The following is a 24,236-nucleotide window of genomic DNA, read 5'->3' on the forward strand; positions in this document are numbered from 1 at the left end:
CAGACTCACACGTATGTAATCCACCTGCACACACTCAGCTAAAAATAGGCATACTTCACTCTGCGCTGCTCAAGTAGTGGCATGCCCTCAGATCTCTCTCCTCCTGCCTCCAGCTGCTTGGTATGGTTCATATCAACTTGTGATCATTCATTTGATCCTGTCCAAAAGCAAAGACTTTCACTATGAGTAGAAACCAAGACATCGTGTGAGAGATCTCTCATCTAAAGCTCAGTGTTTTCTGCACAGCCGAATGAAAAAAATATGTACTCGGCTGTTGCTGTAGCAACAGCGTCAAACACAACAGTCGGGATTTTCCTCAAGACAGCAGCGTTTTTGTGTTGTGTATATCAATGTCTTGTTTATCTCCTACTGGGAGTTTCACGTGACGATGACTTCTGTGGAAAAAGTTTCATTACTGATAAAACAGATCAACCTAAAAGTCATGAAGTAAGCTTAAAAACTATTAAATGATCAAATCCTTGCTTAAGCTTAATCTCTTTGCAGACTTAAAGGTAGGGTAGGTAAGTTTGAGAAACCGGCTCGAGATCGCTAGAATTTGAAAATACATAACCGGAGAAAATCTGCCACTTCCTTATAGAGCCCCTCCTCCAACACACGAACGCGCACATGACCAATGAGGGCACGAGATAAGTTTGTGCACAGATGGAAGGCTGACAGGCAGGTAGGCCATCCAGTTATTTTAGCCGGGCCGGCTAAAATGATTGGTCGTACTTTTTACAGTACTACGGCTTCCACAGATGACATTTCTTTATGGATTTTTTGTCAAAGCACTTAAGATATTCATTGCTATCGGGATGTTAAGAGCATTCCCTGGAATATAACAAAAAGTGTATCTCGAGCCGGTTTCTCAAACGTACCTACCCCACCTTTAACTGAGTACATGAGACTGCAATTTGGAGCTGAGGTTTGCCAAAGAAAGTCTCAACAGTGGTATCGTTTGTTCCAGCAAATCAAAAAAGATGATGATTTTGTGTTTTTTAATATAAACATTTAAAAAACAAAAGCTGATTATTGTAATTATACCCTTTTTAGTATGTCACTTGCATCTGAAACAGCTTATAGACTCTCCATAGCTCTGAATGTTTCTTGGCATTAATTAAGATAAGAGTAGGTTGGTTAGATGCACTGCGATCATAGGGAAAGCACAGAGGGCAGACCTACCATTCCTCTGCACAGAAGACAACAGGACAAAAGGTTAATAGCACATCATTAAAGTGTGGCCTGATGGCAGTAACTAGGGTAAAGATCAGGCGTGATAAACCCTAACCCACTTAAAAATTGAGGAACAGCTTCATAGTCATTTCATTCCTGGAGTGTTCACAAAAAGTACATTCATGGGAACTACTATAGCCAGAGGAGTCTATATTTTATTTCCGCTCTTGGGGAGATAAGGAGTTCTCATTGGGAAATATAATGTGGATATCTTAGTTATCCCTGACGTTAAAAAAAAAGCTATGGGGTCCGTTTTAAGTTGGAATAGGCCTAAATTGTCATTGTCAAAAGCTGTGATAGATGACTAAAACATGTCGGAACTGTAGTGCAAAGGATGATGCTTTGTATGAAAGTATTCAGCAGAGCTAGAATAATAAAATGTCTCCTTCACTTCACTCTTGAGTGTCTAGTTGTTTTTCACAGAGAAGCATAAGGTCTCAGCGCTAAGAGATGGAGTGCTCTTCAATATTCAATCAAAGCTGCCCCTGGTGTAGTATTACAGTAAAGTCTGCGTTTAGGAAGTGACTGAGTAGGTGTTTGTATGTAGTCACATATCAAGATTGGAAATTCTTCTTTTCCATTCAGGCAGAGCTGCAGTAAAACAAGAGCTTGATTAAATACATTAGTGGCATTCAGGAGCTATTATTCTTTAAAGCAATCCCTTTTCTGCAGAACACTAGCTTTAACTTTGCTCGAATTCAAAACCATAATTAGCTAGACCTTTCTCAGGATGTGACATTTGAAATTCACTTTCATCGCAGCAAAATGATATTCCACTAGCTTGTCTAAACATGTTACACACACACACACACACTCGCTCTACACATGTAAAGGGACAAATACATTACTCTGTGTAAAATATATACATTTTGATAGCCTCTTTGAGGAAATGGAGCTGCTTTATATTCATAACACTACTCACACAAAAGGTCAAGGTTCAATCTCATTCCGTTTTGGATTTTCAAAGATGATACCCATTGATGCTTTTCCAAATGTGAGGTAGAAAAATATTCAAATGGTCTTGACTATGGGGTTAAATGAATCATTTTATGTCACATATTCTATAAAGCTTAGGGAATAAACTAACAATCTTCACACTTGGATTACTCTGTGGATGTTACAAAAAAGCTACAAATGACCTGGTATAACAACATATTAAAACTCTCGTGAATAAATGACTAGATTAGACTATAATTTTCTTTTAAATAGGGACGGGTTTTGTGTCTTGTGAAATAATGTTGTTGTATCTCAGAGGTCTGCTTTGAAATGCTCAATTATGTCTAATGGGTTATTGCATATTAATGAAGACCTTAACACAACTGCAACTGATGGTGATGTATTGTTTGTTTGTTATTTCACAGTTCTGCTGCACAATGCTATCCCTTTCGTTGGATTTGGATTCCTGGATAACTGCATTATGATCGTAGCTGTAAGTGTGTCTTTGAAGGAAGCATCAAGGCAAAAAGGAGAAATCTCTTTATTTTATGCTAATGTCTTTATAGCTCAGTATATTTCCTGTTTTTCTATCAGTCATGGCGCTCTGTCTCTCATCTCCAGTCCTTCCATTTCTCATTTCATCTGAAACAATTGTAAGCAGTGTGTCTGCCACAAGCATACCCACGTCTTATTAAGTCTTTGTAAAGTTGTTTAAATAATGAAATCTAACCACAGTGGAATGATGTGATCCTGCTCAGGAAATGAAAATATAATATTCTTTAGCTTCCTTTTAATGTGTGCTTTCACAGCCGGGTTATTTTCTAACCCAGAGATGTTCAATTATTTTGTAGGCATCTACAGGGAAATGAACAGACCAACTGAGATATATATACAAGGGAAAAAACAATAAAGAATATCCTACATGTACAGTAATGACATGGAATAACTTTCCCAAAAAGATAAAGAAAGATTGTGTTGGCACCAAATATTTATCTGCCTGTACTTTTTTAAATCCATACTTTTTTGATAAACTACTGTACCCGAGATCTTTGGTTGATTTACGTTTTGTATTATCCACTAAAACCAGGAAACTGAGGGACTGACATTTTAGAAAAGATCTTTAAAAGCTTTGTAGTCCAGAATAACCTTTTGTTATGACGCACAGGAGACACCAAGTCAGCCTCCGTTAAATAATTCATTGTTGTATTCCTCTCTGAATGTCATGGAGAAAGAACATACAAATACAATATATTCCATGTTATAACTCATACATAAGCTTCCACTGATTGTTTGTATTATAAAGTGACAAAAATAAATTGAACATTTTAAAATCATACAAATGAACCATAACGAGTGTGTTTGTGTTTGTGTGTTCCTCCCAGGGAACACATATTGAGTTATCCATCGGAGTGATCCTCGGCATTTCAACTATGGCAGGTAAGGGAATCTCAGGACCTTTATCCAGCTATATTTTGTTAAGGAAAATGTATATTTGTAATACCAATGAGAGTCCATTAGGCTGTTAAAAGAGGAAGAGAGATGTTTTTGTTGTTGTTTTCTATTGGATGGTTTTCATTTTTGTGGGCAGTGTTTTATCCACAATGTTGTACTTGTATTGATTCTGTAGCTTTTAGAAATGTACTGATTTTTATTTAGTTTGATGTCCTTGAGTCAGGAAATGGTTTCCTAATATAAATCTCTGAACGTTTCTTTAAATCGCAACATCTCGTTTGAAGATTGTTGCTCAACACTAGTGATATCTGCACTGACAACAAGAGACATGTCCATGATGTTGCTGCAAATCAAACTGTGGTCTCTTTCTAAACACAGCTATTAATAAGGAAGTTACATTTCTGTTATGACAGATTTTAACATGATTTCCTTACTTCCAAACTTATGATCTAATTGCTCACTTAATAGCCACTTCTGGGAGGAGAAGAATCTTGAAATAAATGTATATTTGACACAAACTATTACCTCAGACTTGAATTCATTCGTTTTCTCGGCACAGATTTCAAGTTGTAATCTTCATCTACTTCCAAATTAGAGTGCTGGTATGCCAAATCATATTGGACTCCCAACTCTTTAAAACAGAAATAGAAGAAGGCATTTTCAATTTCAGTGTCGGCAGAATACCCATTCTCATAATGAAGCTTTAATGATAAAGTCACAATTGAAACATTGCTGTGACACTAATTCAAAAAGATAACATTAGAGAAAGAAATAGGAATGAGAGAGAGGCTGCCCTAGATAATGATTATTTCATGACTATAATAAGACAAGCCGAATGTGTTAATATCCACTTTACGTTTGCATTTTAATATTATCCCATGTTCCCTTTCAGTGTATCTGACAGACACTCTGTGGTTACGTCACATTACACTGCATGTGAATGTGGACAGGAGCTTTAAATAGAGGAGCACAGTGAAGCAAAGTAAAAACAACCATTATAAATAATTGCTTAGTATTTCTACCCTTCTGCATATCCTATATCCGCAATCAACACCATCATTCAGTAAGCATCAGAATGAATGGTGGGGCTAGTTTTGGGGACACACTCTTTTATTTTTCCCTGCTCCAGCTCAGTCTCTTTACTGTGTTGTTGTCTATGGTGTATAGAGGTTTAAAGGGAGCTGACATTCCCACTTCTAAGTCTTTCCTCTTCTGACTCTTTGTTGCTGCTTGTGTGCTTTTGTTTTACCTCAAGCTTTTAAAGACCAAATGTACTCAGTATACTGAACGCCTGAAAGATGTAGAAGAGCCAAAGCTGCTGCTGTAACAGAGGAGGTACTGTAGAGGCCTGAAGCATTTTGTATTCAACTCACAAGGAACTGCAAAGATGTGAAAAGAAAAACAGAGTAAAGCAAAAAGCAATGGAACATTAAGGGATATAACGTAGAGAGGAGGTCTTTTTATGTTCTCTTTGCGATGCTTATTGTGTCAAACAACTATAACAGGTAATGGATGATTGGGATTACGATTAAGCCAAAAGAGCAGCTTCAGGCTTGGTAAGATTTATAGATGAAAGGGTTACAAACTCAGCCAGAGCAGAAATACCCCCAAATATTAGTGATTTGTGAACAATGTAGGAAACCACCACTCAGCCACGGATGGAAGAAAAACAGGAAGAGCCTTTATTTTTTCCGCAAGGGCAGCTCCTCTCAATCAATCAATCAATCAATCAATGTTTATTTATATAGCCCAATATCACAAATGTTACATTTGTCTCAGTGGACTTCACAGTTTGTACAGAATATCAGTATGACAATACGACGCCCTCTGTCCTTAGACCCTCACATCGTACAAGGACACTGGCACTGACACCAATCAACAGTTGTGTGTCGACTCGACAGGGATCAAGGCACGTACTGTATGTGCCTCTCTCTGCTTCCACCGTCTACACACAACCAAATTACATACCATCAGTGAGGGAAAAGAGTAAGAACTAAGATGTATAGGTGAAGAGGCACAACGTGTCTACGTCAATGCACTCTTATTAGATTCTCTTATCAACTATAAGCTTTATCAAAAAGGAAGGTCTTAAGCGTACTCTTAAAAACGGATAGGCTGTCTGCCGCCCGAACACAGACTGGAAGCTGATTCCACAAAAGTGGAGCTTGATAAGAAAAGGCTCTGGCTCCCATTATACTTTTAGAGACTCTAGGAACAACCAACAACCCTGCATTCTTGGAACGCAATGCCCTAGTAGGACAGTAGGGTATAATGAGTTATTTAAGGTAAGATGGCGCCTGCCCATTAAGGGCTTTGTAGGCGAGAAGAAGAATTTTAAATTCTATCCTGTGTTCTATAGGGAGCCAGTGTAAGGCAGCCAGAACAGGAGTAATGTGGTCCCTTTTCCGAACTCTGGTTAGTACGCGTGCTGCAGCATTTTGAATTAGCTGAAGCGACTTAACTGACTTCTTGGTACACCCTGATAATAAAGAGTTACAATAATCCAGCCTTGAAGTAACAAATCGTTTTGAGGCAAAATATGCCTGATTTTTGCAATGTTACGTAGATGAAAGAAGGCGGCGGTCCTTGAGATTAATTTGATCAAATATAACACCAAGATTCCTTACAGTCTCACTGGAGGCCAAATGAATGCCATCCATAGTTAATATATCTTTAGGTAGTTTGTTTCGTAGAGTCTTTGGGCCGAGTACAATAACTTTTGGCCATGTTTAACATCAAAAAATGTAAGGTCATCCACGTTTTTAAGTCCTTGAGGCAGTCTTGAATTTTATTTAGATGATTGATTTCATCAGGCTTGATGGATAAATATAGTTGAGTATCATCCGCATAACAGTGGAAATGTACAGAATGATTCCTTATAATATTGCCTAGCGGAAGCATATATAGTGTGAACAAAATAGGTCCAAGCACTGAGCCCTGTGGCACTCCATGGCTAACTTTGGTTTGCATGGAAGATTCATCGTTGACACACACAAACTGAGACCGTTCAGATAGATAGGACCTAAACCAGCCTAAAGCAGTTCCCTTTATGCCAACTAAGTGCTCTAGTCTTTGCAATAAGATGTCATGGTCGATAGTATCAAATGCAGCACTGAGATCGAGCAAAACAAGAATAGAGACAAGTCCTTTGTCTGAGGCTATTAGAAGGTCATTTGTGACTTTATGTGGAACATAGCCTGATAATAAAGACATATTCATAATATTTAATAAAGAAGTGTTAATTAATGGAAAAACTTCCTTTAACAGCTTAGTTGGAATCGGGTCTAAGATACACGTTGATGGTTTAGAAGAAAGAATCATTGAATTCAATTGTTCGAGGTTTATGGCTGAAAAGCACTCTAATTTACTATCCAGTAGTGTAATATTAGAACGTATGTTTCCGGGAGCTGTTGATAACACTATACTGGTCAAAGGCAAGAGGTCATTAATTTTGTTTCTGAGAGTAACAATGTTATCATTAAAAAAGCACATAAAATCATTACTACTAAGTGCTATGGGAATAGAAGGCTCAATAGAGCTGTGGCTCTCTGTCAGCCTGGCTGCAGTGCTGAAAAGAAATCTTGCATTATTCTTATTCTCATCTATTAATGAAGAGTAGTAAGCTGCTCTCGCTTTACGCAGTGCTTTCTTATATTCATTGAGAGTAATATGCCAAATTAAACGAGATTCTTCAAGTTTAGTGGAACGCCATATCCTTTCAAGTTGTCTCGACTTTTGCTATATTTTGCGGGTTTCGGCATTATGCCATGGAGCTAGTCTTTATTTGTCTTCTTTTTCAAAGGAGCAACAGAGTCTAATTTTATTTGCAGCGCATCTGTAGCACTATCAACAACATGATCAATTTGGGGTGGTGTACATTTATATAAGTTTCTTCCCTTACATGCAGACATGCTATCAAGTTAAGTATTGGTGGAATCTCTTCCTTAAATTTGGCTATAGCACTAACGGATAGGTTTCTGCTGCAGGAACATTTGACTAATGGTTTGTAGTCTAGTAACAGTACTTCAAAAGTTACTAAAAAATGGTCGGATAAAGCAGGATTATGCGGTTCGACTAATAGTTGCTCAATTTCAATACCATAAGTCAGAACAAGGTCGAGAGTGTGATTATAACAGTGGGTTGGTTTATTTACACTCTGACGGAAACCAATAGAATCTAATATAGAGTTAAATGCAACAGTAAAGCTATTTTTGTCGTCGTCAACATAAATATTGAAGTCACCTACGATAATTACTTTATCTGTTTTAAGTACCAAAGTTGATAACAATTCTGAATAAGGACCTGGTGCACGGTACACTGTAACAAATAAGATTGGCTGCAAAGTTTTCCAGGTCGGATGCGTAAGACTAAAAACAAGGCTTTCAAAGGAGGTATCATTTAATTTTGGTTTAGTATTGATAAGTAAACTTGAGTCAAAGATGGCTGCAACTCCACCTCCTCGGCCTGTGCCTCGAGGAATATGAGTATTGATATGGCTGGGTGGAGTGGCTTCATTTATGCTGACATATTCTTCATGTCTCAACCAAGTTTCAGTGAGACAGCATATATCAATATTATAATCTGATATTAAATCATTTACCAATATTACTTTAGATGCTAGAGATCTTATGTTTAAGAGTCCACATTTAATCTTCCTATTTTGTTGTACTGTAGTAGTTGTTACATTTACTTTTATTAGATGATTAATTATGACACTATTAGGTTTTACTTTAAATTGTCCTTGGGCAGACACAGACACCGTTAATATTGGGTATTTTATTGGGTTCGGGATTCCTATGAATGACTGCCCAGGAGAGAGCGCAGAGAAGCGTGTAAGATTGCGACTCCGCCTCCTGGTTTCAACTCCAGTTTGTCATCTCAGTTTTATCACTCACTCAATTTCCACAGCAGATGTATTGTTTCTCATTGCTGCTACATTGGGGACGTGTTGAGGTGTAAATCAGGGCTGCAGTTATCTAGCCCAGTCACGAGTGATGTAGCACCAGTGTCAAGGTGGGTAGTCAAGTCCACTAATCATAACTTCAGGAGAGAATAAAGCTCAGCTGCCTCAATAAAGATTAGGATTCAAAAATAGGCTACTGCTGAGTGGGGCCAGTTACAACATTTAAACCTAGGTAATGATGGGATGAATGGTTTCCCTAAATGATAAGCTTTTCATTAGGTTCCTATATTTATATTTCATTATGTTTTTTAATACAACATTCTCACTTTTTTTAATCGACATCCTGCATTAACACATCAGACTGAATAAATGCTCTGAAACCTTTATATCTTTTCCTCTCATCTCTTTTACACTCACCTGCCTTGTTTTCAACCTTTTTACAGCTGTAGGCACCTATCCGCAGATTCACACCCACCTATATGTAGTAAATCCTGTGTGTGTTAGCCTATGCAAAGTAATGGGTGGCTGTGTGTGTTATTGTTGCTGTAGAAAGCCTCCAGGTATAAATGGGTGTTGCTCATAAACATAAATCACCATGACCTACAGCTGGTAAGTGATCCTTGCAGCTCAAAGCAAGAGACACTGATAAAATGTTCCCACTGCCTGCCATTTGTTATTTTACGGCCCATTTGTCCAACAATAGTCATTGGTATAATGTACAAGCAGGCAGTATTCTCATTTTACTGCAGGTCTAGAAAGTTTTAGAAAGTTTCTGTGAGATATTTATCCATCATAAAGTTATCATGTGATAAAAGAACGAGGGAAGGAAATCTGAATCTTTTTGTGGTGAAAATAGGAAAACTCTGTCTGAAGTCAGTCCTTCTCTGATATACAACATCATTTATTGATCTAATTATTAAGATTGATGGACAAACTGCAAGGATTTTACTGCTCAAAACAGTGTTTTACATGGTAGTCAAATTCCACAGAATTGCTTGAGAACCACCTTGTTTGTTGGTGTGAGAGAAGGATTGCACCTCACTGTGGAGGAGGACTTATGTGCTGTTTACACAAGAACGCAAACGGTTGTATCCGCTACTTTTCTCTTTCGTATAGCCCGTTCGTTCACACGAGGCCGTAACGGAAACGCGGAAACGGACCCCGCAAACGATAACGGGTCCCAAGGTGGATAGATCTGCAACCGGAACGCTCTGGGGGGCCAAACGGCTCCGTGTGTACGCCCTATACGATCATTTTCTGATAACGATGAAGCCATAGCCCCACCTCTCCCCACCTCCGCTGCTCACTGCTGTAGCATGGTCAGTAGCTACTGCTACTGACCATGCTACAGATGTTAGTGCAAAATCTACAGCTCGACCATGCTACAGATGTTAGTGCAAAATCTACAGCTCCTCTACCACAACCATCAGCAACAAGTGGACATGGAGAATTACATGAACTACATGTTGCTAAATCCACCGCGGGGCATAAACAGAAGGGCAACCATGGGAACCATGCTCGGGGGTCTTCTTTGCTGCTTTTGGTGTATTTTGTGGCGAAAGTACAGCGCCACTTACAAGCCCGGCATATGTATTACAGCGTCTCCAGCGCTCCCGAGCGGTCTCGTGTGAACGGAAGACCTTTTTGATATCGTATTCGGTTCGTTTGCGTATCGTATGCGTTTGCGTTTGCGTGTAAATGGGGTCTTAATTTAATGCAGAGCATCAGGAGAAACAGCAGGTTAAAAGCAAACAGCCGACCTTGGCGTGTAATTATATTTGAGCATGGACCTATAATCAGGCCTGATGGGCTCTTCATTACATCTGCCTCCTCAGGGGCCAGGGGCTTGTACAAGGTACTATATTGTATAACAACAGCACATTATTACATTATACATGTTTTAATCACTACCTGGAGACCCTGAACAGATTGTTTAGCAACAGCAAGTGTAACAGCAAAGGGCGAGAGAACGTTGTTTTTTTATTTCATAAAAAGGAAACTATTGATGTTGCATATTTTAGAAAGAATATACAGAAGAAAATATATATTTTGAGTGTGTGTGTGTGCTACAACCAGGCAATTAGTTATATAGTTTGGTATTGCCATTAGTTACAGTCAGACTGGGATCCTGCCCAGTGCAAACTATCTTTTTCTGTTGAAATATCAGAACAATCTCCTCATTTATACCTACTTTGTTTTTGCCTAAATTACAAACTTGCCAATTTTGCTCCCTCTTGCCTTGCCTCTGTCCTTCCCCTCGAAGTCATGACAAAGTCATCAAAGAGCTTCTCACAGAGCAACATGCAAACATGCTCTATTGTAGCCAAATAAAGATGCACCTGTAGGCAGATGAGTCTCTTTTGAACCAGTTCAGTGTCATTGGCTTGCTGCGACACATGGCAAAAATCACTTTCTAAAATCACAGCACACATTTTCACTAATTAGACCGTGTCTCCTTCGTGTCTTATCTTAATTCGTCTGTGCCTATGTGATTGTTGTTCAGATGTATAACTACAGATTGTTATAAGAAGCGTGTCTCTGCAGCCAGTTTGGGTTATTTATATGTTGTTACACATAACCTTGTTGCTACTTAAGGAGAAAGCTTGACCTCCTGCCAGAGTTAGATGGAGAAGTGTCTTAGGAGACAGAACTGCTGCTTTGTTTCTTTCCCCCTGAGGATGTCTGTGACCCTGCAGCAGCATAAGCCTGAACTCAGGGTCACGGTGAACACAGAGAACACGAGCTAAGCAAAAACTTTATCTCATTAAGGAGCCACTACTACATCAAGTAGTCTTTTAAAAAACGTCTCCCTGCTCCTGGTCTTTCCCCTCCAGTTCTGCTTCTCCTAGTGACAGCATCCCTGATATATTCAGAGATAATCAACACACAGCTCTGCACCTTGCTCTTGTTTTAATTACCCATTCCAACTTACCCTCATCCTCTTCTCCTGTGACACTTCTGCTTTACTAATTATTCATGTGAAGTTATTCAGCCCAGAAGTGAGTCAACAGCGCTGTGGTCTTCAGCATTGCATCTTTCTACTTAATGAGCCCACAATGCATGTCATTTTAACTTATAAATGATTATAAGACTTCATACTTTTCGGCTAATTCTTATGCTGACTTCATTCTGATGCACATGTATTGCACTACATCCACATTCCAGATGTTGTTCACTAGGTCTTTTGTCCCAACACCACGCCTTACATAATGATAGTGAGGGGAATGCATTAATCTGAAGATATACATGCCTCTGAGTGGTACAGGGAGAAGTGTCATTTGTTGTGTTTCATATGATGAATAGCTCAGGATACACAGCTTCTGCGTCTTTTGCCTTGTGGCTGTCCTCGATACAAACCTCCATTTCCTAACTCATTTTGTAATCATGTCTATTTCTCATTTTCCACAGCTGCTGCTCTTGGCAACCTGGTGTCTGATCTGGCAGGACTAGGGTAAGAAATTCACACATACACAGACAAACAAATCATGGTATGTCTTACTATCAAAGATTATTACTGTAGTGTTTTTCCACCCAGGTATACACACATTATAATACAGAGATAATTATGTGAAGGTTTACTATGCCACTCCACTCCCTTTGGTGAATACTAAGTCATTTAATTGCTTACTAAATGGTAATTATCAAAATGAGCCCAGAAGAAGATAAGCCTGAGCAATAAGGGAGAAAGACAAATTGAGCCACCAGAGGTTTGTGTCTCAAAGGTAAGAAAACTGCACAGAGATGAATTGCTTTGAATAAGAAAAGCCAAATAATTAAAAGTTGAACAACAGAGTCTCAACAAGATTTGTCTAAATGAGGAGTATGCAGTCACTTGACAGTTTAAGTAAAACAAAATTTGAGTACAACTAAATCCTGATGGTATTCTAGTTATTCATAGTTGTAGATGATATTAGTCACTTAATCCATCTTAAAAGCTTTCATAAAACACTGTATGACAAATTATAGGATTGTATCTGATCTTGATATTTGGTTGGAAAGATTTGTATGCAACATTATTGGTTTTTGGTCTGAAAGAAAGCAGTCCAAATGTAATCAGGCACATTCTGTCAACCTGTAATTTATAAGCGGTCATTTTTGGTTGTATCGAAGGCAGTGTCACTTTTTGCGTAACCATGCTCTATGCAAAGGTTATAAAACCATTCCTATACTTTTTCACAGACTGTATATGTTATTGCTGACATAGTCCAATCTCAATTTCATGTACAACATATTGAACCTCAAGCCAGAAACTTTCTTTATTTTTCTTTCAACTTAAAAGACATACTGTAGAACTATATAAGAACAATGGCTGCCAGGCTTGATCCCAGCTACAGGATACCGTTGTGTGCAACATTAGATTTGGTCAATAAAAGCATGATGCTGATTTGAATCTTTTCATTGGGCTCCGTCAGCTGATTCATGACGGTTATCCACTTCAGGGCTGTGTGGACCTTATTCAGCTTTCTAACCTGCCTCCATAATACTTACAGTAGCATAACATGCCATCAACCAGCAGCCTATTGGTTGTATCTCAGTGAGTATTAGTGATATTATTCCCCTCTCTCATGTAAATAGAGAGTCTGCTTAACAGAGAATGTAATTGACGGATAATTAAAACAAAGCCAGAGACTCTGCTGTTTCCTTGCACCGTTTGAGTGTGATGGATTAGCTAAGTTGTTCCAAAGGCTCTTAGTGAACACACACACATACACACACACACACACACACACACAAACAGGTGTACTTCTGTGTGAGCGTCTTTGTTTGTCACTCAATCAAAATGGGACAATTAATGGAGCCCTTGTGGCCACTTTGTCAAGGTGAGACTCGATTAGACCAGACAACAGAGGCGTTTGTATCTTGATGGACTCACAGCAGTGAGTGTGAAGGCTGTTGGTCTCAGTGGAGATCCTGCTGGTGTTCCTCACCACAACCTTTACATTCCTTTCAGAGGGGGCAGGCTGAAGTGCACACATGTAAACCTTGTGCTTTAGATTACTCGGGGAGTCAGTGGCCCTTTAGTGTCCACTGAGAGCTGAGGAGGAGGAGCAGTAGATGCTGCTGAGGTCGTGGGTACTTTAGTCTGAACTTCACAGAGGAGTCCCAAGATACTCTTTACACTATGTTTTGCAGTTTTAGTGTTTATTTGCCCAATTGCACTTGAAACACTTGACAAGTAATTGCTTATGGGAAGAACAACAGACCAAAACCCAAATATATAAGGTGTAAATTAAATAGACTGTTCACTTATTTATAAATTCCGATGTGGTGAAACTGTTTTACTTCTTGGCATTTTGCTGAAAAAATCTATAAATGATTCAAATTGTTGCAGATTTCTTTTAATTTGTTTTGCTAATATATCAACATATCAATGAATGGGCTAATTGCTGCAGCTCTGACACTTCTCTTTGCTGTTTTCATCATATTCACTGTCTTTGCCAACAGCAAATGTAAAAATACCAGAATCATGAGTCTGTTCATGTACCCCTAAATGTGCATTTTATAAGTTGTTTGTTGAAGTTGGCTTGGATTTTATTTTCCCTCTAACAAAATGCACTCCAGTTCACTTGGAAGAAGATCAGAAAGCACCTTTTCAGGCAGCCTGGGTGTAATGATGTTCAGTTAGAAATGTTCTCGTCTACCTAAGTGAGACAAATGAAAGGCTCCAGAGCTTGATTACAATTCTGCTCACAGGCTAAGTAGCTAACTAGCTTCTCAAAGAAAGATCACCTTCATTTTGGTTCCGTTCAGTCATAAAGTGTGAATAGTTGTTACACAAAGAATGTCTCTTTCAGATTACACTGGCTAATTTTCAGTAGGTGGCCTTCATTACAAAACCTTTTCTAACTTACTTGACAAATTCAATTTTGTGTGTCTACAGATGTTGGTTAACATCTATCCAATTAGAAAATAATCCAAGTTGTGCATAATTCTATACACCTGTATTATGAGTGCAGAGCTATTCTACAAAAGCTTAATATGTTGGACATTAAAGTAAGTCTGATATATGAATATGTTCCTTTGATAAACAGTGGCTATACATTGTTATAGATTATTTGTATCTAATATATGTCTATGTAAGAAAGAATTGTCTGCAGTGAGAGCAGGGATTAGTAGCAGGAGAAGATGTTCATGTGCACATTATCCAGTTTATACACAGTGACGCCCAGTGACTGTGAAACAGCACAGCTAGTCCCCACAGCAGTGCCTTTGGTCAATACACAAGTGATTTTGTAGCAATGAATGTTTGTAAACCACCACAAGACACTGACTGAGCTCGTGTGTGTGTGTGTGTGTGTGTGTGTGTGTGTGTGTGTGTGTGTGTGTGTGTGTGTGTGTGTGTGTGTGTGTGTGTGTGTGTGTGTGTGTGTGTGTGTGTGTGTGTGTGGTGTGTGTGTGTGTGTGTGTGTGTGTGTGTGTGTGTGTGTGTGTGTGTGTGTGTGTGTGTGTGTGTGTGTGTGTGTGTGTGTGTGTGTGTGTGTGTGTGTGTGTGTGTGTTGTGACAGATGTAGGAACCAGCTCTACATTGTTGAAGTCCATAATTTAGCTCATGAGTCATTCTGACCGTGGTTACGGATGCTCCCATCGCTCAGCTTAGTCTTAGCTGCGCCTTCTTGGTTCCTTAATGCATTAGTGGCTTTCTGGGGCAGCCTGTGAAGCTTTATTTCATTCAGCCAAGTTAGAAAACAGGACAAAAACTTAGGGAACTCATATAAGTGAGCTATAGGGAATAGAAAAATGCTGTCCCAAATTCATTCCTCTTTCTTGACTGTGATTTATAACCCAGTGATGTTATATCTGTACTTCTCCCTCTTAACCTATTGCATACCGGCATAGGATGGAGGGTTTTAATTGTTTCTGGGGCAACCAGGTGGTGTTTCAGCCTTAAAATTATTCAAGGACTCAGCTGGGTTTGCTTAAAGTATATTAAATCATTTAAATGATTTGAATACGACAGATACTTTATGTTTTGAAGCAGCCTTGATTTATTTTGCCTTCTGCTTTTGCAAATATGTGAAATATCTTAGATGGTGGATTTTACTCAAAGGTAGGAATATCTGTATGAATGTTTGGTTAACATATTTATCTGGCAAACAAAAACAAGAAAACCAAATGCGACCATGAGTCAGTATTTGGATTCCTGATGAGTTTTTCTGTCATGATTGTCTATAGTGTAAGGTTTGTCCGTATGATCCAGATTCATTAGCTTGAAGATCCATCCATCATTGGCATTGGTAATGATAACAACTGGATGGGAAATACAGTATCTCCTATAAACCTACCACATCAGGTGGGCATCCGTACACCTTAACACACATACACTCATGCCCTAGCTCCATAGCTCCCTATCTTCCTCCCAAATATGCTTCTTGCTACATTTCCCTCCCTGACTGGACGGCCCCAGCTGCAGCTTATTACTGTGAGCAGTGAACTGAGGATCCATCAGTGCCAGTGACTGAGCCAGACCTCGGTCAACAAAATATTGACTGGAATTTATTTTATCAAACTGCTTGACCTGCTCTTTTTGACATATGACAGCAAGGTACAGCAGCTCTCCAGATACTTTCAACTTGAGTTATTATTCAGGTCATAGCACTGTTACTAAGTTTCTAAATGCAATTAGTTCAACATGTTTATTATGGAGGCTGAATTACCAACCAACAAAGTGGCCCCAGAGCCTCAGAGGCCCCAGAGGCCCAAGGTTGTTGCTTTGAAAGAATAACTTAATAGTAATTAAATTAAAAATGCATGCAATATGCACCACAAAAGCACAATTAAAGACCTGAGCCATGTTGTAAACAGACCAGTAGGTTTAAGGCCACTCTGTTTATTGTGTTAGCTTGGTGACATTGAGAATGTGGTTCACATTTAGTTTTACTGTCATATTAACAAAGACCGCAGATTTCATTTGCCAACATTGGGAGAGAATGACTGTATTTGGGGCTTTTGTAAATACATGAGGGTTCAACTCTTTGTGTGCTTTGAAACCGATCAATCAATCAAAAAGATAGAATTAGATTTAAATTCTATCTTAAAGGCATATTTGACCACAGTTACGGCCAACATTTATATTATTCTCATTATCATTTTGTTTCTATAATAATAATAATAATACATGTTATTTATATAGCGCTTTTCCTGGTGCTCAAAGCGCTTTTATAAGTAATCTGATGTACCTGATAAACCTGCACTAGGTATTTACAATATCCACCCGACGGAAGCAGGTGATAGATTTGTCCGTACTAAAATGTATTTATGACAAATAAAAACAGCAGAATCTGTATTTAGTTTTTTTCTATGTGAAAGTTTTGATATGAACTTTGTCAGTTCCCTTCAGTGCTCCACCCCAGACCAAATATACAACTCTACGATGGAAATATAAAAAGTTGTGATGATTGATGAGTTCCTTATGATACTTTTTCTCACTCGGTGAACTCTTCTCTTTTATCCGCTGCAATCTGTCTGTGTTCCCTCATCTGTGTGAAGCAGAGTTTAGACACACTGGAGCCCCTCCGTCTTCCTCTCCTTCTGGTAGTACAGCCCCTATCTCACATCCTGCTGGCTTCATGACAGATGGCATCAATAAGGAACATTTCCAACATTAATCTGATGATTTACGTTGTTTGTTTTGTTATTTATCAATTACTGCTAATGTTGTTCTGTGGGTGATTGAATAGATCGTGAAATGTAATGAGAAAAAAAATCCAAAGCATGAATAAGTAGATGTAAATGTAATCTATGCAAGATTTACAACCTTCACCCAATGTGATGTGCCTGTTGGTGCCTTTACCACCATGTTGTGTTCATGTTTAGAGGGGTTTACTTTGACTTTAAACGTGACTTCAAATCCTCTACTCTTCTCTGTACAGAGGGTTTATATTTAGCATCCTGCACAGGCCTGAACACATATGGAGTCTATCTATCTAAAACTGATTCACATGTCTCGAATATTGATCTTTGTGTCCAACATGTCTCTGTGCTCTGTTCGAACAGCCTTTCCATCTTCTTATATATCAAATGTGTTCGCTTGACAAATTGAAAGGATGACTCATCCTCTGTTTCTGGGTCAAAGATTACAAATCATGGTTGCAGCTCTCTGTTATGTTGTCACTTTACATTGTTACTGTAACTCTTCTGTCCTCTGCCCCTTCTCTCTAGGCTGGCAGGTTATGTGGAGGCGTTGGCGTATCGGCTGGGAATGAAGATTCCTGACTTAAGCCCCAAGCAGGCGGACATGTGGCAGACCAGAGTCAGCTCTCATGCGGTCAGTACCCTCATATCGCACTAAAACCACCAGACCTCAACCCAAAATCTGCTCTCAAAGAGTCTCTGTCACTCTGCTGCTCTCACTGAGACCAGAAGACAGACCAAAAAACTGTTAGACTTATAAACATCTAGTCTAAGTGGATATTAATAAACCTGCAGCACAGAGCATTCAAGGGTTTAGTTGTGGATTAGGGCTGTGTACAGTGACAACAGAAACACAAGTCTCTGTGTTACATCACTTCCATCACTCTTCCATTGTGGGAGAAAATGAGACGTGTGCTGTGGCTGCTGAAGTGTGAAATGTAATTAGTTGTAATAATTAGTCTCGTCCTGAAAAAGCTCTTCGCTGAGTGTAAAATGTCATGTAAATTGTCCTGGCATGCTCGAATACCTTTTTAGTTTTTTGCAGAAATGTGTACATAATACATGTTCCTTTTGAAGGGAAATCAAAGCTTTTGGTTGTCAGTGTTAGCATCTTTCCTTGCAGGGATCTTCTGATCAGCAGGCCAGGTGCTGCATGATAATAAAGCTCCCTTCTTTATGGATGCATTTAGAACTTACTGGTCCTATTACTTACGGCAATACAAACCAAAAGTATAATACATAAAAAGGACAGTTTGCTAAATGTAAGAGGCCTATTTACTGGAAACACAGAGACTCAAAGATGAAGAAGTATTTTTTCAGTCACACTTTCTTACTTCCACATTCCTCTGTGCAGGGCAAAGCCATCGGTGTTGCCATCGGCTGCATCCTTGGCATGTTTCCTCTTTTCTTCTTCAAGGACGATGATGAGAAGAAGAAGAAGAAGAAAGGCCAGGCGGAGGCGAAGGAGGAAACACAAGCACCTCCTGCTCCAACAGAAGACTGAAGCTTACAACTCCACGGAGAGAAATACTATTTGAAATCCATTACAATACTTTAAAGTGGGACTGATTGCGCTTGTCTGGTGGACTGCAGTGTATGAACATGTCTTTGAACCATTACAGACTAATCACTGGGTACTTTACAAAACCCAGTCAAACTAAAGGTATTCTAAGGATGGGTTTAGATATTATTTCATTGTAGACTTTGAACTTGAGCACAGGGACACGACTGTCTCTTGAAGAGACAATAAATGATTGATTCATTAGAGTGCTGCTACTCCAACTGTAACACCGTAACCTCATCTTGACTGACCGACAGGAGCTGAAACTAATTCATGTTAAAACACACGGCAGTGACCTCTTCCCCTCCTTCCAGGCTGTTGAATATACAATCATCTGACTAGAGATGGTTAGATGGAAGGTAGAGAACCATTTGAGGGCTCTCTTAAATATCAACAAACGTTGGTACCAATGCTTTCAAAAGAAAATACTGTACACAGCTTTTTGACGTTGAAGGTTTCTCATATAATGTCTGAAACCCTCTTCTGAATTCATGGAGGAAGACTTAACAAAGAGGCATGCCAATGTCTTTAGTCAGCAGTGTTAAACTTATTTTAATGAGTATTTGAAGGTAATGAGCCAAGGAAGGAGGGGCACTTTTTGCATATAAAGATGCACCCTTTCATCAAGTACATTACTCTTCTGTCTTACAAGCATGTCTGCCTTTTAATGATAACAATGTCTTAATAAGTCCTGCCTGCCTGCCTGCCTCATTCACACTCCATGACAACCAGTCAGCTGCTTTTTGTGAAAATAATCATTACTTGTTTAGATTTTTGTGTTGTATTGATCCCTCAAATGAGTAACGTGCACCCAATTTCCCCATTTATAATGAGTGTTACAAGATAGATGCAGTTTGTTTCCTATCTCAGAGGAGTTGAGCAGAAAGGAGACAAACACAGAGAGGCAGAGGGAGGGAAAAAGATGAGAAATGCCAACCTCGAACCGCCTGAGACCTCGGTCCCATCTGCAGCCGTCCTCTGGCTCCAGTACCACACGATTCATCTCCTCGCCAACCTGCAGCTGAACCACAACTCACTCCCAGAGCAGCTTCTGTCCAGCTTCTGTCCTGCAAGGCCAGCCTAGAACATTCAGCCCAGTGCTTAGTTTCAATTTGACTTCAAAGTAAATAAGAAGATTGTTTCCCTGTTTGTTTTCTAGATGCTTTAATAATTCCAACACTATTTCACTTCTATCCTATATAATATTGTCTCTGCTCTGCTGCCCCCTTCTGGCTGATATTCAGAGAAAGTTTAGTTTACTGTAATTGAGCATAAGCATTTATTTTTCTGTTAGTATTAAAGCCTCTCAATGTCTCGCCTGTAAGTTCCACCGGCTATAGGTAATCAAATTATCGCCAAAACATTCATTTGTCATATTTCTCAATGCAAGTAATCTGCATCATTCATCAGACATGAAGACAGGTTTATTCGGACACATTTGGGATGATGAGACACCTCCATCCATCCAAGTCTTCATTCAGCTGTCACTGGGTTCCTAATGTATCTTTTGATGTGTTTGTCACCAGGTTGCTCAGCTCATCAGAAATGCAGTCACTTGTTTATAGCATTGAATCTGTTTGCAAGTTGAAGAAATGAAAGGAAGCTGCCACATGTCACTCTGGAAAACTTGCAGAAAATGTATTTATTTTTGTTTAGATATTCAGACTTGTATTCATAAAATGTTCTCACTTCTCTTGATCTGAAAGGAAAATGTTTCAGAATAGAAAATATTTGTCAGCACAAACACCTTTGTTAGTGTATTTTCAGCAGCATTATACAACAGGAAGGACTTCTAATTCAACCGACCCCTCTCTATGGTACGGTCCATAACTAACTTTCTGAAGATGCTCTGAAGACTGACCCTGTCTGAGATGTTATAGTTATTTATTATGTGGGTAACAGTGATCCTTAACAGTGATAACAATGAAGAAAATAACTGAAGATATGTATGTAGGATTTTTGATCTGATTGCTTGATTTCCACCCTGCATGCACTGCTAATAAAAGAACAAAAAGTGTACATGTTTACTGCGTAAGAATCATAAAAAGACAGTCAAATACAAACGTATAAAGTAGTCAAATCACGGTGATAAAACACAATAAACTTGGTATGCAAAACAAATGTTTGTTTTTTTTAAACTTAAAATACATATTTGAGGGCTGACTAAACAGGATAAAAGCATGAAGTGATTTCCATTTTAGACAGCCAATGATAAACAGATGTTTGTATCCTTGCAGAGATTTGCAGCATGGATATTTGGACATCATGTGGCTTTTTTTGGAGCCGAATGTGATGAGAAACCTCTTCTTGATAAGCAGGATGTGATTATAGTAATAGTTTCAAATAACAGTAGCAATTTGCCTCCTTGCATCAGATCATTAAATGGCCTGTCTCAGTGCTTTAAGACGGTCTTTTGTGCATGGTCAGTCGTGGTAAGAAAATATATTCTGTGTGAAAATAATGTAATTTGGAAGCTAGTATCTTTCGTAGACTCTTTTTTGCTGCAAGCACCTCTTTTTGTCATTAGGGGAGAGACAAATCTAAAGTTCCTGGAGCTCTTAGTTATTATCTAAAATGTATGTAATGTTATCGTTGTTAAACGGGGAGAATGTTAAATCAAATGACTGAAAAACACATTCAACCTTTCTTCACGGGTTTCCTGCGTGAAATGCAATGTGTTCTAAGTCGTGACTGCATTATGAAGGACTTAAGGACCTTATGTTATGCATGTTGTTTTATATCATGAATGTATGATACTTATTTGTTCTTTAAGTTGTCTGCTATTATAAACAACTTCAATTACACTTGTTGATATAAAAACATATTAGTACATGTGTTGTTTTGTTTTCACGGTGTGTAGTACCTGAAAGCAATTCGTATTCAACCTGATGCAGGTGAGATATTCGGCACATCTTTATTTAACACCGTCCTTTGGATATTGGATTCATTGATTTGAATCAATGAAAAATACATATTGACTTGTGATGAGTAGTACATCTAAACTGCATATTAAAAAGGAGCAAAAACATAAGCACACATTTGGTCTTCAACGCGGCAAGTCATTTACAAATAAATGGACTTCCATGCACCGAACAGTTAAAATGATATTGTTTATTTTGTAAAGAAAATGAATCCAATAGAAATAAAATGAGCTTTTCCTTCCTGGCAAAACTATGTAAAGTGTATCTCCCTGCTTCAGCTCCAGAAAGGTATCTGTAGAGAATATGTATGTTTAGGTTGGTAAAGTATAGAAAATAGTTTCATATATGTAATCCATATACTAAGTCCCTGCAGAATCCCACCTGTGTACTAAATGTTGATGTTAATATAATGTGTTCTTAGGAAAGGAACTACGCTGATAGTCATACAGTATCACCCCATTTTTTTGAGACAATATGAGGCTATGGGGAGAGGGAGAATCAATTATAGGTTTCCTTCCTTCTTTGTTTCTAAAAGAGATTCCGCCCTGCCATGCCTCTTAATAATAAGAATAAGAATTCAACATATAAATCGTTTGTCATTCTGTATTATCATTTATTATGTAACTAAATTGTGTTTTAAATGAGACAATTAAAACTGTTTCAATCAAGCTTTATTTGTTACTCAAATCTTTTAATACCACTTACTCTTTCCTCCATTCAAACAATGCTAAAATGCAGGAAAACACAATCTTACCGTCAGTCTATTTGATCATGCATACATCTGTAAAATAACATACACAAATACCGTAATAATCAGTATTTAGTCTTTCAATTAGCTGCTCATTCTGACAAGTCATTTCACTCATTTTACCTGAACTAAAACACATGCAAACTTTACAGTGGCGTGGACATCACAGTGATAAAAACAACACATTTAAAGGTTTCATATTAGTAAATAATGGCTTGTTTCATAAAAACAATGTTATGTTATAGCAAAACCATACTTGGGAAGAGTTTTCAGGCTTTTCAGCACACAGCTCTTGAGGAGTTTACTCTAGGTGGCTGATGTGAAAACAAACTGTATTACCTAGGCATTTAGATGTTCTAAATGTTTATAACTGCCAGCCTCTTGCAAAGGTCCCGAGCAGTCATTACTGGCATTTCATTAACTCCAACAGAGGTTCTAATGTGCAGTTAAAAAGAACCAAAATGAAATATTAGCATTCACTCATTACTTCGGGAACTTTGAGATTTCTTCTAATTTGCCATGGGAGACTCACAAAAGTTGAAATTAATTCACCTGTTTTGTACCCCTTAAATCCCCCCGTGTGAGACAGTTGAGTAAAATATGCAAACTAAGCCAAACCAGGCAAATACACATTTCCTCACTAACCAGTAAACAAACCCACATTTTGAGATAAAATGTCAAACCAGGTAATACAATGCATTCAGATTGTGTTTCTAACATGATTAAACACATTAACATACTGTTCAACTTCACCTGCTATACACAGAGAAAGAAAATGTTCATTAAGGAATCTTATATAATGCACTTAAAGGAACAGTCTGACATTTCCAAGTGTATTGTCATTTGTTTTACCCAGGCACTGAGATGCAAGAAAAACTAATATTATTGCATTGCAACTTGTTAGCATTGTTAGCACACCTTATCACAATCAACCCCCCCCATAAATGTAGTTAAATGCTAACATGCTAGCCTGCAGCAGGTAAGACCATTAATAACCAAGCCACTGTGCCACCTTCTAAACTCCCAATGCTCCCAAACCTCTGGAGTTATAACCTTTTGATATCGAAAAATAACAATAATATCTTGTAATTTAAAACATGAGTGTATGTTTGTTTTCACCATACTAAGCTCATGTCTAATCATAAGCAACACCTTCTGATTCATCAACTTCGATTGTGCAAAAGAAACATCTAGTGAAGAGAAGACATTGTGAATTGTGGAGAGAAATTGTAAAATCAGTATAAAAAGATGCTTTCTGTTGGTAGTTGGTATGAAGTTGCATTGGGAAACGCTGCAGTGTCCGTCAGTTTAAATTGGCTCACTTTAAGGCTTCATTCAGCAGAGTTCAGACGGTACAAACCACCAGCAGATGTCTCTGTTAAATCACCCTGCAGCTGCAGTACGCTCTGTAAATCTAGTTTACAAAATGTGTTCTTCCTTACAAACACCATGGTCTTGCTGAGAAGAGATACATTTGATTGAAATCAGTTATTTTAGTGTGCAATGCTAAGATCCCCAAAAGAGAGCTTTGAAATGTATTTCTTCTCAGTTTTACCAGCTCTTTGTTAATGTACTCTTCTTCATGATATCAGGTATCCAGCACCATTTACATGATAGAGTAACACATTAAGAATAAGTATGTGATGATTAAATTACCTATTGCTTGAGAAAAAAATAGATATCTTATGGTGGTTTGAATATTTTCATGAAATGATCTCATTAGCTCATACATTGCACCATTTCTTAACGTGTTACAATGGTGCAATGCTAAACCATCAAAGGTTCTTCTTTGATGTTTACAAATCTCTATATGACAAAATGTATGACAAAATACTATTTTCTACAGAAAGG

At 38.4% G+C, this 24,236-nt stretch overlaps 1 protein-coding gene across 1 annotated transcript in view; it reads left to right on the top strand.

Moving 5' to 3' along the window:
• Nucleotides 1–20,837, top strand: part of LOC117480414 (transmembrane protein 65-like) — a 41,140-nt gene extending 20,303 nt beyond the window's left edge. Inside the window, exons 4-8 of the mRNA XM_034127730.1 lie at nucleotides 2,595–2,662; nucleotides 3,552–3,606; nucleotides 11,933–11,975; nucleotides 17,684–17,789; nucleotides 18,510–20,837. Coding sequence (XP_033983621.1) covers nucleotides 2,595–2,662; nucleotides 3,552–3,606; nucleotides 11,933–11,975; nucleotides 17,684–17,789; nucleotides 18,510–18,659 — 422 coding nt within the window. The 3' untranslated portion in view covers nucleotides 18,660–20,837. The remainder of the gene's footprint in view (nucleotides 1–2,594; nucleotides 2,663–3,551; nucleotides 3,607–11,932; nucleotides 11,976–17,683; nucleotides 17,790–18,509) is intronic.
• Nucleotides 20,838–24,236: the final 3,399 nt, after the last annotated feature.

Source organism: Trematomus bernacchii, unplaced genomic scaffold, assembly GCF_902827165.1.
Source record: "Trematomus bernacchii unplaced genomic scaffold, fTreBer1.1, whole genome shotgun sequence".
Taxonomy (NCBI): Eukaryota; Metazoa; Chordata; class Actinopteri; order Perciformes; family Nototheniidae; genus Trematomus; species Trematomus bernacchii.